Source organism: Mytilus trossulus, chromosome 14, assembly GCF_036588685.1.
Source record: "Mytilus trossulus isolate FHL-02 chromosome 14, PNRI_Mtr1.1.1.hap1, whole genome shotgun sequence".
NCBI classification, from domain to species: domain Eukaryota; kingdom Metazoa; phylum Mollusca; class Bivalvia; order Mytilida; family Mytilidae; genus Mytilus; species Mytilus trossulus.
The window spans coordinates 74,892,567-74,910,008 of NC_086386.1; the positions used below are offsets into that span (position 1 = coordinate 74,892,567).

The window sequence follows — 17,442 nt, forward strand, 5'->3', positions numbered from 1 at the left end:
GCTCAATGTTAAGTTTTTGTTTTTTGGTCTGTGTTTCTTAAAATATAAGCTATATTATAGGTCAACTATATATTTGTTGTACGGAGGAATTGTTAGCTGTATATGTCTGCCTGGCATGGTTCATCTGACCTTGAATTCATTTTCATGGTTCATAGGTGAATTATTAGTTTTCTTGATTAACGTTAAGTTTATGTGACAATTGTAATATAGCTTTATATTTAGGACTATCAACATAATATCAATGATTAGTAAAGAAATATGATTATAAACACTTCTATATGCTTTAACGACTATAGGCCGGGACGCATTATGCTTATCACAACGATGTTTTTGGTCTTAAACTTTTAAAATGTAGCGGATCATAACATTTTTATACTTATTGTCATAAAGCGATGTTGAACCTTTTACACTCCGCTCTCTATAAGTCGAACACGTCGTAAAGAAACCACTTACAACTGTAACCTTTGTACATGCATCAAAACTGCAACTTTCCTTCATCCTCCATGCAATGCAAAATTTAAACAAGTCAATTTTATTGTGCCATTATATTTATTGATTTCTTGTCAAGATAGCAACTAGCAGTTATGATGAAACAGGATCAATAACATATTGATTAAGTTTCAGCAAAACTGATATTCCTTTATCAACAAGGAATTACATGTAAATCATTAAAAACAAAGGATCTGTCTTCATGACATCATGCCCCGCTCGGCATATAACAATATCCATGTTACGTGAACCGTGAAATCTAGGTCAACATTAACATTGACTTGTTCAATGATTTTAAAAGATCACATTATAAGTAACCAAGTTCACTCGGTACAGTTGATTTGCTCGATATATTGTGTTAATCACATTGACGTAAAACTTTCAAGGAATTTCTAAGGTCAAGTAATGACTTTTGTCTTATGTGTTTATGCCAACGTTAAGTCTGCTTTTTACAAAAGCAAATCTTTTTTAAATGAGAGTCATTTACACAATGTGATTGTGAGCCATACATATTAATCCGGCTGACCTCACCCATTAATTTGTAAGTTTTGTACTTTTCATTGTAGCGCACAGTTCCTTCAAAAAGAGCGTCACCTGGTTTAGTTTCTAACATAAGTTGATAGTCAACATAAGAATCTATCCGTTTACCGAACACTACGGTTCGATTGATAACGTCCCAATCACTGCTTTTAAACGTCAGAACCTTATTCGGCAATATCAGTTTTGAAGCCAATTTTTATTTCATTTAAATATAACGTTTCACACACAGTCGTTTTATTGAGTTGTTGGTTAAGCTCATATATCATTTGTTTTGCTGATTGTACTGCACTCTCAGCTTTAGTTGACAACATTTCGTGATCTGCGCATGAGCACCAATGAGGTAACATGTCAACGTCATTACACGTTCGAAATTCCGGAATTTCATCCAGTAAGCTTGTTGATCTACTTTTATGTATTTTCTCTTGAAATGAAGAATATCCATTTAAGTAGCATAAATATCAAACGGAGTTGTAAGTCTTCGTGAATTAATTTCTAAATTTCGTTTTAATTTCGGATATTTTTCATAAAACCATTTTGGGAATATAAAAAACCCAAACGGTAATCGCTCCTCTAATTTTCCAATAAAGGTTTCCCGAACCTTTCCGAATCTTATTCCATGATCACTAAAGAAGAATAGCACTGTGTTATCTAAAGTATTGTTTTTGTTTAATTTTTCAAAGAAATCTTTATACAAACGATCAGCCATTGCAGGTCGTTCCATCCGATCATGCGTTAATCTGGAAATAAAAGTGAATGCAAAATACGGATCGGATTTGAATACGGTCATAAACTGTTTTAAATAATTCAAAATAAAAGCTGTTTCCGGACGTGCATGGATACAATTATTATCTGTGTTCCACGGTTCATATTCCTTTTCCATGGCAACACTTAAATGTCTATTATAGTAGTCCGTCGCAGGACGTTCAAATCCAGCTTTGTGGTAATCAAAGATGGCGATCTTTGGTGCATCTTCTGCATAAAACGTCCGATAACCTTCACGTGAATATTTATTCCACATAAAATCATGTTTATCTAGTGGCACGTCTTTAACAGTTTCGTTCCATGGTAATTCTTCTAGATCATTTCTTTAATTTATGAAGTATTTTTCCCTGTTCACCAATAAATAATTGAATAATTAGATTTGGTATATGTATGTGTGCAATTCTCCATCCAAGTCATAATCAGGTTGGGAACAAGTCAATTTCATAAATATCCTTTTAATGAGGAGTCAATATAAGTTACAATATATTTTTTTGTAAATAAAACTTTTTAGTACAAACGAGCTCATATTTTCCCAAAGAACTATATATCTATCTGGTATTAAAAATTGGTCAAAACATGTAATATTCTTGGACTTAGGCAATGTTACATATTTACTTTAATATTATTCAAAATAAGTGTACCTCTTTAAAAATAGTAATGCTGTTTAAAATATGATGTATTTCTCCTCTTTTTAAGTAATTTCTTTAAAGTTTTTCAAAGGATTTGTATGGTACATGTAACACTATGAAAATCCTTGGTATTATTTCTTTTTCTTTTTTAAAACAGGAAAATGACCCCATATGTGCCCTGTCTGAGGGACGATTGTTCCCAACCTGATAATAACAAATACAGGTCATAGTACGTACGGCAGGGCTTTGACCCAGACCAAACAGCAAGCTATAAGGGACCCCAAAATTTTATGTGTACACAATTCGAACAGGAAAACCAAAGATCTAATTTATAGATATACAAACGGGAAAATACCAAATAATATTTATGAACATACTAAAACAGTATAAAATAATCAACATTATGGTTGTAATTAAATTTTATTGTGATTATTGTAAATTATTTTTGCGGTTGTTGTGAGCTGCAAGGATTTAAAATCATGCTTTATGAATTGAAAACACACAAGTATTTTTGTTCACGACCGTTTAAAATTTAAATATTTAATAAATTTATTTTACTTTTCGTTTTATGGATATATTATAATACAAAAAAATAAATAATAATTACTCATAAAACCCGGCTTAATACTAAAATGGTATGAAATAATTAACGTAGAAATATAATGATTATTGTTTATAAACATTTTTTGTAGGATGCAAGAATTTATTTGGATCCGATTTAATTTTTATGTTTCCTTTACAAATGAATATTTAAAAATACCGAAGCAGAGTATCTTGTCATATAAAATACTTATTTCTTAATTGAAACTCTGAAAATATTCTGATTTCAATCATTGTTAGTTTCTTCAGAAACATAAATAAAGTATTATATATTTTTTATGTATTTCTTTGATTCCGATTGAATTAAATTCTTTTGATAAGAATATTAGTTTTCTGATTTCCGATCTAAAATTAACATTTTAAACAGAATGTTCTATCCCGTAAGTCTATGATGAAATACACAGTATCCCGTGGTTAAATCTTCAAACATAATTTGTTATCGAGACAACAGACAATACCACGTTATAATTGACCCAGATACACACAGTGTACAGTGGTCGTTTTAAAACAAATATAATTGCGTCGTCAAGGGCCATCAAGGGACCATATCAAAGACGTAGATAACAACCTGTGAAGACCTGTATAGATGACCGAAAACTTTCGAGACGTTCCGAGAATTCTATTCTGACTTCCGGCCGAGAGATATCGAGTGGCCCATAGACACATCCAAAACTCGCCAATATATAAGCATGAACCCCTCAGGGGGTTCATGCAAAAAACATAATGAAAAACTACCTATCAGATCTTGAAATTAAGGCCTATCAGATGAAGAGTTTTTGTTCATAATGGGTGGATGGGCTATCATGGGGAAAATTGACCTATCAGAATTTTTTACTGCAAGGGTTGTACCCATCAGAATTTTGTATCCATTCCCTGTATTGTGGACAAAATTCAATTCAGTCATAAATATAATACCAGATAATGTATGATACGAAACTGTATAAATACCAATTTGAAAGCAGCACCCTTAAGATCTGACATACGCATTTTGTAAATCCTAAGATGTAATTATGTTTACCTTGCAAACTATTTACAGCTGATAGACCCTTAGAAGTTTTTTGTGTATAATTGTATGTGTCCGATGAAAAAAACTTAAATTATACCCCCTTAGATGTATAAATTTCACACCCCTCAGAAAGGACTATCCATCCCCCTTTATCAGACATTAACTGGAATGGCCAAATGTTTACTATAGTAACACAAACTATAAAAGTTAATAGAAAAAAAAAAAAATTCTGCTCAATTACGAAGTATTTTATTTTAAAGACACCATTTGCATAAGTTTATAAATTATCTATTACATAATTAAGCAAAACAATTGAATATCAAGTCGACGACATGGGTATCTATCAAGTTGGAAGTAGAAACTGCATAACCTCCGATTAAAAAAAATACCACGGAAGGAGAATATATCAATCTATTAGTTCAGTAACTTTCGTGTCTGCTCATCCATTATGTGATTGAAGAAAAAAAAAAGGGTAACAATTGTATTGAAAATAGAAAATCGAGTGCACCATTTTATGTTTGGGCGTGTTTGAGTGAAATATTTTGTCTTGAAAACGTATAAACATCATCGCGCTTCAAATTCTACCATTTTTAAATATCAAGGCTGAAGTTTGACTTAATAACATGTGATAATTAGGGTTTATAGTCTTCAACCACTGAAAATTTTTAGTCTGTCTTTCCACGAAATATGTAATTAGATTTTTTTTTATAAATGTTATGAATTTTCGAAAATTTCACCTGACAACCGATCAGACAATAGTTTTAAGTTGATTCAATGCAGACAGCAACATTAACTGATGCTCATTAGCTAGCAGATAAATTTTTCGGTTTCTAAGAGCTAAATTGGTAGCGCGTCATCCCTACAATGGCTTACATTTCTACGATTGTAAAAACGAACTGGTGTAATGGGGAGATAATTTTGTCGAAGGAGAATCCAGACTGCCCACATTTAAAGTTTTAAAATGTAAGCATCTTTTCTTAATTTCTGGCAACCACCAGTTGGTTAATGCATGCGCGCAGTAATACATAATCACCAATGATTAAAATATACCGAAACACCAATATTAATCATCTATTATTATAAACCTGTGTGATCAATTCTCAAGTAACAAGTAACTGTTTGGAATAAAGATGTTTTGTGAATGTGTTTTACAGGCAGGAATACAAGTAAACATGCTAACAATTGCACTGGAGCCAGAAGTAACGTCTGTGTATTGTCGAGAATACATGACAGATCGAGACATAAAAGGGATGAAATACGTTGTGGTGGACCTTGGAGGTAATTACAATCATATTCAATCGAAGCTTCTTCTAATATGTAACAGCAAAAATATCTTCTTTTCTGTGCCCACTTTTGTGACATTGATGATTTATTGAATTAGTTAACTCTACAGGATTTTGGGATTTTTGTTAATTTGAACCCATAAACTTTGAAGAGTTGTAGCATTAATGAAACGAAGGCTTTGAAGATGCATCCAAGAGAAAACAATCCCTTTTTCTGTTGTTTGAAATGTTTACAATAGGCTTCGATCTTGAATGAAAAGTTGAAATTGCAAGCATCTGTCCTTTCAACGGCATGTCTACATCCCGCACTTGTTCCCTTTTAATGTACATGTAACGAAGGCTACTTTTATTACTGTTTTCCTGTTATTTATCCACTAGTTTGTTGGTTGCAGGCACAAGGAACAGGGTGTAAATATTGAAACATTCCAAAAGGTCATGCTAAAATCAAATTTGACACTCACAAAGGACAAATGAAGGATCCAATACATTTTAGAATATTTATTGGCATCAAACATCGCAAGTCAAAGATATTGATGCAAATCTCTGTAAGACGGCAGCTTAATGTCACATGGCACAAGCTCGTGCTTTTCGAATTTGTTACTCTTTTGTTTGCAAATTTTGATACTGATGAAGATTTCGAGCTTGGCCATGTTGCTCTCTATGTGTATTTTGGTTTTTCTATTGTTTGGATGCTTTTTCATTGAAGTTTATCTCAATAATTTTCTTAGTTTGGGATGTTTTGCTTCTTTAAGATTCTTTCTTTTAAATTTAGGTGGAACAGCAGATATAGCAGTCTATCAACAACATCCGGATGATTTCCTAGAGGAAGTTGTTCCACCAAGTGGTGGAGCTTGGGGTGGTATTGCTATTGATGATGCTTATCTAAGATTTTTGGAAAAAGTATTTGGAGAAGGAGTAATGCAGGAACTAAAATTGAAAGAATTTAAGGAATACACAGATCTAATTCACGAATTTGAAGATAAAAAACGATTGATCAAATCAGATACGACTACCGATGTAGTTATTACAATACCTGTCGGTTTTATGGATATCATCAAGAAACAGTGCGGAGGAACAGATGCAGCAATAAAGAAATCCCCATATAGTGATTCACTTTGCCTCCGTGATTATGACAGTCTTTGGATTAATCCACAAAAGTTTAGAGACCTTTTCAAGCCTACTATCAACTCATTATTAAAACACCTCGAACAACTTTTCCAGCATCCGAAAGTTTCAGACATACAAGATATCATAATGGTTGGCGGATTTTCAAAATGTGAACTTGTACAAAGAGCAATGGAAGATAAATTTCCTAAAAAGAAAATAATCATTCCAGAACTAACTGACCTTGCAGTTCTTAGAGGAGCAGTGTTATACGGTCATCAGCATAAACCAATACGCAGGTATGTTTATATTGTTCTATGGTAAAAAGGAAGCTTTCTGATGGTCCAAACAAGTAATTTCATTTTTACTTATCTGCAGATCAAGGAATAAATCTTAGGTAATAACATACATGTAAGTCCATACTGAGAGACGCTAGGTACGCAATTTGAAAGTTAATCCTGCTCAGATGTAAATCATTGTTACACGCTTCATTTAAAGATTGAATTTTGTAAATACTAAAATTTAAAATGAAAATGGGGAATATGTCAAAGAGAGAACAAACCGACCAAAAAAGTAGACAACAGCCGAAGGTAACCAATAGGTCTTCAAAAAAGAGAGAAAATCCCGCACCGAAAGCGGGCATCAGCTGGCCCCTAAATAAAAATATGTACTAGTTCAGTGAAAATGGACATCATACTTAACTCCAAAACATATAAATGTCTTTTGAACTAAAATTTAAAAAACATACAAGACTTACAAAGTAAAGATTAATTGTTAAAATTCTAATGCTGATTATTGAAAATTAAAGGTTGAATATTTAAAATCTAAAGTAGTAAAAAAATCAATGGTGAAAGTTAAAAGTTAAAAATTGCAATTTGAATGATGAAAACTGAATGTTGAATTAAATGCTGAAAACATTTTAAAGTTGAAATTGAATGTTGCATGTTGAAAACCGAAAGTTGAATGTTGAAAATATTTTTGATAAACGTTGAAATAAAATTTAGAATGTTGAACATCGATGTTCAAAATTTAATGTTAACTGTTGAAACTATAAGGGTGAATGTTATGTAAGCTGAACGTTACAATTTTGAAATTGAATGTTGAGTACATCTGTCATGCTGTAGTATATTGGAAATTGAATGTTGAGTACATCTGTCATGCTGTAGTATATTGGAAAATGAATTTTGAGTATTGAATTAACTACCAAACTAAAATAAATAGAAGTTCGTTACTTGAGATTTTTGGTGAATAGTTTCAAACTTTGAATTGTTTCTTGAAAAGTACTCTCTTCTCCTTTGTACAGATACAAATTATTTGTTGTGGCGATAGATTTTGGTACGACGTATTCTGGATATGCATTTTCAACTAAAAGTCAACCAAACAGCATTTACACGTGCGATTGGAGAAGGTCTAGTTTACTGTCTTATAAAGCTCCAACTTCAGTTCTTTTAAATCATAAAAAAGAATTCCTAGCTTTCGGATATGACGCAGAAACCAAATATATGTCAAGCCTCGAAAACGATTCGGATGATGAAGACAGCGAGGAGGCAAAAGAAGCAGTGTATTATTATTTTAGAAGATTCAAGATGGCCCTCTACAATGAGGTATGCAATAAGAATTGGCGTAGGAGCCTGGCTGATAGCGGAAGAGATTAATTGACTTTCCCCACCATGAGCAAACAAAATTATTTAAAAATAAACACCTAGAATATCACAGAAATGTCATTACCGATGAACAGTTACACACTCATGTACATAACTATAGTGAAATCTCAATCCTCTTTCGTTTTATCAGTAGAATAACAAAAACCATGATAAGTGATGGGTGACCCATGGACCTGTCTGTTGTAGTTGTCTCTTTCATATTAACTTTAATTTATTTATCAAAGACATGACCGAACGGATTAGAGGCATATGAACAATTCAAATGTATACACAATGAAAAAAATATAGAATATTAAAACATCAAAAACCATGTATACTGGTAGTGAAAAACGTAATAATATTTATGCATATGTTGTTTTCACTCTCATCAATGCACATGACTTTTTAATGAACGCAACAGTAAGCTGCATAATATCAAATGACAATAGAATATACTCGATCGAACTCCCCGGCAGTTCCAGTTCCGATCCGCATACGGGCCCGAATACTACTCTACACTAATTGAGTAAGGGAAAAAAGTTCCGGAACGGAAACGATCACTGTCCGGAGTACAAATATTATTATAACTAATTTTACTGGATCAGTATAAGACACATTGTTCGTTTAAAAGAAATGGAAACAATGATTACTATTGAACTATAAGTTATAATTGTATCTAAAGAGACTAATTTAAGCTGTTATAATTTAGATAGTTTCATAATTATTTCTTCTAATTTCAGTCGGTAGACATTGATTCTCTAATTAAAGACGAGTCAGGATTTAAGATGAAAGCGATTGATATTTTCACTTTTGCCATTAAATACCTGAAAGACCAAACTATTAACAAATTGAGGAGAACGTTAACAGACGTTGATATAGCAGACATACATTATGTGCTAACTGTTCCGGCTATATGGGAGGATAAGGCGAAAATGTTCATGAGAAAGTCGGCTGAAAAGGTTATACTATAATAGATATAAGAAGAATGTGGTATGAGTGCCATTGAGACAACTTTTATATTTCAAAGTACAGCCTTCAACACGGATTCACAATTAACTAATTTGTAAATATATCATTTCAATATGTCTACACAATGAATTTAAGGTTAAAACCATAAGGTCCCTTTTTATGAACATGATCTTAATTTGAACTTACTTGATATGATCTAAATTTTTATGTCCAACGCAAATAAAATCAACACAAACATGGAGTCTGTTCGAGTTTTGTGATCAAGTGCACGTGAGTAAATCCAATTAACAAAGTTTGATTCTTCAACCATATGCTATATGTAGCGCTCTACCATTGCATAAAATTTTGACCCCACCAGTCACAGGGGTACTTACGTAAAGGTCGGCTTCTTCTTGTAGATGTTAGAATCGAAAATAACAAATAAAAAGAAAAGTATAATCACTCTATATTTACCTGAGCTTACATTTAAAATGAATGTGCGCAAATGAAACCAAAAGCTGCACGCAAACGTAATGATATTTGTGCTTAGATGTAATGGTAATGCGCCTTCAAAAATAGCCTTTAATTAGCAAGTACAAACATGTACATGTATACTTATACACCCATTATAAAATGATCCATGAAAACGATTAGCAGTAAAATGTATAGTATCGTTTTTAGACTTGGTACATAGGTGGTGTATTCCCTTTTTAGTGGTAGATATTATGTACATAATTGTGCAAATCGTGATACAAGCATGAAATTTGGTATAAAGGTTAACTAAATGATACTTATAAAAAATCCGCTGCTGGCCAGAAAAATAATCATTTTTCAAGATGGCCACCACATATTTCGGAAATGGCGTCATTAGAAATTAAGCATTATTTGTTAATCCTTTGAAAGGTGTGTTAAATGTAAAATCCAATGTTAGATTTGATAAAAAGCAAATGACAGTTAATAAATTACGACTAGACAATACATTAATGAAACTTAAGGTGACTTCCGGTTTCAAAATGCCGGTAAAAAAGTAAAAAATCTCGATTTTTATACTTTCAAGCAATTTCACAAGGAATGTTAATCCTTGATAGATGTGTTATGTGTATAATCCAATGTATAAAGTTATGATAAAATGTTAAAAACAGCTCCTTAGTACGACAAAACAACACATAAATGAAGAAAAAGAGTGATTTCTGGTTCCAAATTGGAGGCAAATACGTAGAAATTATTTAAATAATTTTCAACAACTTATTTAACAAGTTATAACACTCTTTGTTAAGTTTAAATGCCTTATTTTGTTAGAAAGACAGGTTGCTCGTCTTATAATTATAAAACAGTTGCCTATAAAACAACCCGTACAAGGAAGGCCAGAACGGTAGCATTTACAGTCACAAACACAGCTGGATATTTGCCTTCGCATTTCAAAAGTTCCTGGCAGGAGGATGCAACGGCAGTCAAGAAGTCCATTTCGGTTTCCAATTGTCATTGATTCTTTCTTTCATCCACTCCAGTGTTCATGACTAAGTACATTTACCTGTCGAATACATTAATTAGGCTGAACCCAAACAACTCTTTCTTGGTTTACTTCTCTTTTGTTGTGTTCTGGAAAAGAACCTCTTGAAGGCGAAACTGATTCACAATGTCGCCACTTCATGCCAAACAATTCACACCGTGCCTCACTTCATACTGAAGCCAAAAATAAAGTCCTTTACATCTGGAAAATCTTCAATTGTTGCCCTTGCCCACGACAATTCAACAATTCGACAAAGTGTCATATCCACTGAATGGATGGACGAAAGGAAGAGCAGCTACACAAGGACCAAATGCATTTGATATGTCATGTACAGGAAGCCATCAAAAGTTTTTATTCCTTCCATTACCTATCCACAATGTATTCTTACTATTTTTCCGATTGCTGCAATTCTAGATACCATTACATCTGTGTCAGTACTTCTCATAATCATGCCAACATGGACAAACATTCGTGTAATTGCTTCTTCATTATTTCCTTATTGAAATTGCAAATAATATGTTCACCATGAGTAGCATACACATTTTTATTAGTCTCTTAAGAAACTTTAAACATTTTTGTTTCGTTGTCATCTTCACGGAAAAAACTACTCCAAACCCTTGGTGTTATACCTGTAACCGGAACCAACACCTTTCCATCTGGAACAAAAACCTTGCATTTGTCTTGTCATAGCCTTAAAATATTTCATTTAGTAAACATAAAATACAATGTCTACTCTTGAGTACTTATCGATGCAAGATTATATGTAAGGCAGCATGACATTATTTGCATAATCATCAACTATGTTTGCCCAACTTTGTGACCTTGAATGAACCTTTGCTGCCCCACCGACGATAATGCGTCCTAATTTGGATCAGCAAATCGCATAATGTTTCAAGTAAACCCATTTGCAGCAATTTAATACCACTATTTTAAGAAGCATCTTGCGATAAAGACGTAGGAGCAGTTTGGTTGTTATGGATAAAGAAATATTCCAAGTAAAAGTGTCTACTGTGACAAAAAATGAAAAGTCTTGAAAAGTTTCCTTATCACTTTTAAGGTTCTCTAGCTTTGATTTTGAGAAAGACGTTTCCAGTTTCATTTTGCAGCCAAAATAGGAAGTTTTTATTTTGTATCTGGTTATAAAACGCAGGTTCTCCTTCGTTTTAAATTGGCTTCAAAAGATCTTCGTATTGTTTGGACCAATATCTTGGAGTTTATTTACATATCTTATATGTTCAACAATTTCCTAAATGGAGTATATTTTTTTTTACAAATCTGACGACTCTTCTAGAAATGAATTTCTTAACTTGTTCATCACTTTACAAATCCTTCAAAGCTGTTTAAAGACAACGTTTCGTGTTTTTGTAGAGTCTTAATTAGGTCGTTCATCGGTTATAGAATGCCCCAAAGTACAAGATCTTTCAAATTCATCTTCTAGTATACTGACTCCATCCATCCATTTGTCTAAATGAGTTCTTTGGTTAATCCTAGAGCACCAATATCGCCCTTCACAATTGCATTATTCTGTTTTTGTGCCTGATCAATTGTGTAATAAGAAAGAAATTGCTGGTCTTACGTTCAGTGCAAGAATCATTTCAAATTCCATTGCCACCTTTGGGTGACGTTCGGGAAAGGAAGTCATATCTTGGATATGGGTCGTTAACGATCGAGCATAATTTACTTAATCAAGACCTAAATCAATACCCTATCATGCTTTATATGGACTAATTTGTAAAGTACGAAATCTCACAATCTCACTTATGAAATGAGCATAATACCGAAATCAGAACAAGTTCTTATTTTATAATTGAACGCCAGGAATGAAACTGTGGTCGAGATGACTCAATTTCTTTAAATCATTGAACGTCACAGAGGCATGACATATATAATTATTTTTCTGAGTTGAGCTTTAATAATCGGAAATTAACAGTTTAAGCAAAAAGGGGGGAATTTTATCTACACTTTTAAGAAAAGTTTTGCTTGGAACCATATCTGGTAAAATTAAGGACGGGTCATAGAGTAAACATATGTAAATTAAGGGTATGAAATACAAAGATTCCCATCGAAACAGGAGAAATGTACCACGAAATGAGAAAATTTGTTCTCTTTGTAAAGCTGGTCTTGTGGATGTATTCCACTATATATGTAAATGTACCAATTGTGAAGTTAAGGATTTAAGGGGGTGTTCATACCTCCATATTATTTAAAATATCCAAATGAAAAAAAGTACTTGGCATGCTTAAATATAGTAATAGTAATGTGCTGTCTAAGCTGTCAATTTTTACGCAAAAGGTAGAAAAGATGCTTGTCTAATTTAAAACTGTAATAAACTTAAACTTATTTCTAAAGACGTATAAATTAAAAATGTATTCTGTTTGTATTATGAACTATGTTGTAATATTGTGTATAATATGCTCCTGTTACACAGTCTTCTGCGGCTGAGTTTTCTCTAAAACTATGAAACTATGTCTGATGCGTCAGTCTATTCCTAGGTACATTTAAACATACATAAAAAGAATCTACCGTTCTTGGTGGTGCAATATTGGCCTTAATTGGACAACATGTCCATCCCCTATCACGCAATATATCACCAAGAGTTTTATAACAAGTCATTTCAATGTGCAATCAACCAAACATGACGATAAATACTTATCTTGTCCGTACAAATCAGGCCATTCGCAGTGAATTTGCTTAGGCATTTCCAAAAGCGGCTGATCTGCAGTTACAATTGATATTTCTGCAGGACTCACCACATTCTCGCCTTATTCATCGAATACCTAAGAATTTCCTGGCAATGTATACAAATCGCTCTTGATGTCTATAAATAGTTTGCACATGCGCAAAAGTGTAAAACACATGTGTATAATAACTTTGAAAAATGTTATTAAACCAATTCATAATATCATTAGAAATCCGAAAACACTAAATATATGATAAATAGTTCAAATGATTTTGAAAGAATTTTGTCACATTTTCGCGCATGCGCAAATACTGGATGTGTCAAATATTCATTTTTAATAAATATATGATGTAAGGAAGGTAGACGCCAAACCTAATGATTGGTTTTTAATAAAAGAAGGTAAAAGAAAAGTTTTCCAGAAAAATCAATATATCTTCTAACTGAAGAAATTAGCCATTTAAGAAAATGGCCGTGGCCATCTCGAAAAAAATATTTTTTTGCATTTGCACAATTCCCTCGATTTTGCTTGCTAATATCTTCCACTATTTCAGAAGGTGCGTGTAACTCTTTGAGATAAAGATGCTTTGTGAATACATTTTACAGGCTGGAATAAAAGGATACCAGCTGACAATTGCACTGGAGCCAGAAGCAGCATCTATATATTGTCAAGAATTAAGGACAGATCGAGAAAATAAAACAAATATTACTTTCTCTGAGACGATCAAGGAGGGCATGAAATATGTAGTGGTAGACCTTGGAGGTAATTAACATATATTTGATATATACTGAAACGTGGCTTATGCATATATATAAGTTGACCGTACGATGACCTATAGTTGTTAATATCTGTGTCATTTGGTCCTTGTGGAGAGTTGTTTCATTGGCAATCGTACCACATCTTCTCTTTTATATTGACTGTGTTTCGGAATTTCGTTGTGGCCAGTTTGTATTGGTAAGGATTCCGGCCGATTGCCCGGATAGAACCTTCAACCACCGACAGGAAAACTAATAACCCTAGTAAATTAAGATGGAGACAAACCCACCTTCCATAAGCGGAGCTCGAATTTACAATTTCAGACAGCTAGGCTAGTGATACAATGATTGTTTCGTCACCTCTTAAACTATAACTTATCTAAACTTAAGAAAATAGAAATAAATCCGTAACATACGTTCTTTCAGAATACAATCACAAAGCAGTTTGTTAAGAAATTGGTATTTAGCTCCCATTTTCAAAACTAAATTGACAGATAATGACAATACAATTATGTTTGCAGATAGTCTGCTTTTTATATTCGGTTTTTTTGTGTATTCAGGCGGTACAGCAGATATTACAGTCCATGAAATACTGACAGACGGTTTATTAGAGGAAGTTGTTCCGCCAAGCAGTGGTGCGTGGGGTGGGACGGCCATTGATGATGCTTATCTTAGATTTTTGGAAAAAGTGTTTGGAGAAAAAGTAGTGCAGGAACTAAAATTGAAAGAATTGGAGGACTACACAGAACTAATTCACGAATTTGAAGTTAAAAAACGATCGATAAAAACAGATACGACTGACGATGTAGTTATTACAATGCCTGTCGGTTTCATAGATATTATCAAGAAACACTGCGGAGGAATAGATACAGCAATAAAGAAATCCCCATATAGTGATTCAATTTCCATCAGTGGTCAAAGACTACGTGTAAACCCACAAAAGTTTAGAAACCTTTTCAAGCCTACTATCAACTCATTATTAAAACACCTCGAACAACTTTTCAGGCATCCGAAAGTTTCAGACATACAATATATTATTATGGTCGGGGGGTTTTCAGAATGTGAACTTGTACAAAAAGAAATGAAAGATAAATTTCCTAAAAAGAAGATTATAATTCCTGAGGAAGCTGGTCTTGCAGTGCTTAAAGGAGCCGTGTTATACGGCCATCAGCCTGAAAAGATAAAGACGCGAATTTTGAAAAAGACCTACGGGATTCAGAGTTGGCCAGAATGGGATTCTGAAGTACATCCGGAAACTAAACGTGTCCGAATCGAGGGGACCGATCGTTGTAAAGACGTTTTCTATAAATTTGCAGTAAAAGGTGAAAAGGTAGAAGCTGGGCATTCCTATGGACAAATATTCCAAGCTCTTAAACCTGACGAGAGAACGTTAGAGTGTACTGTTTATATATCAGATGACACTAACCCACGCTATGTTACCGATCCTAGTTGTCAGCGCCTTGGAAATCTTATTGTCCCGTTACCTCCCCTTAATAAAGGACAATCGCTAGAAATTGAAGAAACAATGATATTTGGGGGTACTGAACTGCTATTTAGAGCTAAAAATATGAAGACTGGAGAATTTTATGAAACACAGTTTCAATTCTAAATCAAATGTATGCATGTTAATTAGACTAAAATCATTGTTGAAAATGGGTACTTAAAAATGTGTAAGATGATAATGTCTGCAATAAATGGCTTTTAAAGAAGTTCTTGTAAAACAAAATATTGGACGACGAGCAATTTTGTGGCGTTTATATAGGTAAGGACAATACTAATATGATAAACGGGAGGGATTATGCTTGATTTTCATATCAGTTTAATTGAGGTCTGGTATGTCAGTAACAGTAAACTTCTATTTGTCCATGGTTAATATATGTATCATTTTGCGTATTTATTTTGTTATGCGTTTACTTTTTTACATTGGCTAGAGGTATAGGGGGAGGGTTGAGATCTGAGTTATGAATAGTCTTACATTCATAAATTGTTTATAAGTCCTATCTACATGTAGCTCCTCTTTCAACTGTCCTATGACAGAAAGCCGAAAAAAACCCATTTTCCTGCATAAAAGGGTCCCAAAATTTTTTCGCCTCGCTCCGCTCGCCGGAAGGTGCTTGCACATCGTTTCTTTCTAGCTACGCCCCTGGTCTCACAAACATGCTTAACCCAGCCGCATTTTTGCGCCTGTCCCAAGTCAGGAGTCTCTGGCCTTTGTTAGTCTTGTATTATTTTAATTTTGGTTTATTGTGTACAATTTGGAAATTAGTATGGCGTTCATTATCACTGAACTAGACTATATCTCGTATTTCACAAACTTTTACTTCGAGTTTAGTATATTTACTACATTTATCTGCTAGTATCCGTATAACTCGGAAATGCTCACAATAAGAATAACAAATGAAACTGCGAGCTACTGTTCACTGATGATACCCCCGCCGCAAGTGGATAATATTAAGGCCCTAATATTAATAGTGTAAAAATATGCAAGTGTTCGGTAAACAGGAAGTTGTCGAGTGATGAATCTGAAAACGCATCACACGGTATAGCTGACTTATATAAATCCTGAAACCAAATTTTAGAAATCCTTGTATTGTAGTTCCTGAGAAAAATGTGACGAACATTTTCAACTTGGCTATCATGTGTAAAATCATACAAGTGTTCGGTAAACAGGAAGTTGTCAAGTGATCAATCTGAAAACGCATCACACGGTATAGTAGATAAACCCTGAAACCAAATTTCAGAAATCCTTGTATTGAAGTTCCAGACCTGAGAAAAATGCGACGAAAAATATTCATGGGACGGACGGACAGAAAGACAGACAGAGGTAAAACAGTAAACCCCCCCCTTTTTTGGAAAGTTTGCTTTAGCTACTTTCCATAGCCGTCGGCCTCAAACTTATGGTGACAGATTATCGCCATTATTCTGATCCGAGATAATTTAGTACTAGTACTAGTGTTAAAACTCTGATTCTTGGAAGTTTTTTTTTAAATTTTGAGTAACTTCTCATTTGACTGAAAAGATTACAGCTTAAATAAAAAAAGAATTGAATGTTCACCGACGATTCAGATGAATTTAACTAATTTTGAAAATGAGTATCTCAAACACTACTTCGCGGATCTTCCATACGCTGAAGAGAAAATCACAAGAAATCTACGCCAGATTGCGTCAGTTTCATTCATGAAAATTTCATGAATGAACATTTTCCGCTCTACTTTTACCTGTTTACTATGTACGTACGTAAACGTGGTAAAAGCCCGAGAGTATCGAAAAAAATCGGGAATGAGGTGACCAAGCCGTCGGATAATTGACAAGTGATAATGGTTTGTTATAACAAAACACAGGTGATAGAATAGAAAAATACTCGATAAGTGTATGTCTAATGTCTCAGTAATGGACGAGTACAGGTAAATACGGTACCGGCTTTCATAATTTTTTTTATTGTAAAATGCATTGTTTTTGTCTAAAACATCGATCGAAAGGTTTTGATGCCAAAAA

The 17,442-nt window shown here is 33.5% G+C and overlaps 1 protein-coding gene across 1 annotated transcript in view; it reads left to right on the top strand.

The window, feature by feature from the left end:
• Nucleotides 1–15,799, top strand: part of LOC134695871 (heat shock 70 kDa protein 12A-like) — a 29,169-nt gene extending 13,370 nt beyond the window's left edge. The window contains exons 4-9 of the mRNA XM_063557337.1: nucleotides 5,181–5,304; nucleotides 6,082–6,712; nucleotides 7,717–8,017; nucleotides 8,797–9,015; nucleotides 13,798–13,954; nucleotides 14,508–15,799. Of these exons, the coding sequence (XP_063413407.1) occupies nucleotides 5,181–5,304; nucleotides 6,082–6,712; nucleotides 7,717–8,017; nucleotides 8,797–9,015; nucleotides 13,798–13,954; nucleotides 14,508–15,556 (2,481 nt within the window). The 3' untranslated portion in view covers nucleotides 15,557–15,799. The remainder of the gene's footprint in view (nucleotides 1–5,180; nucleotides 5,305–6,081; nucleotides 6,713–7,716; nucleotides 8,018–8,796; nucleotides 9,016–13,797; nucleotides 13,955–14,507) is intronic.
• Nucleotides 15,800–17,442: the final 1,643 nt, after the last annotated feature.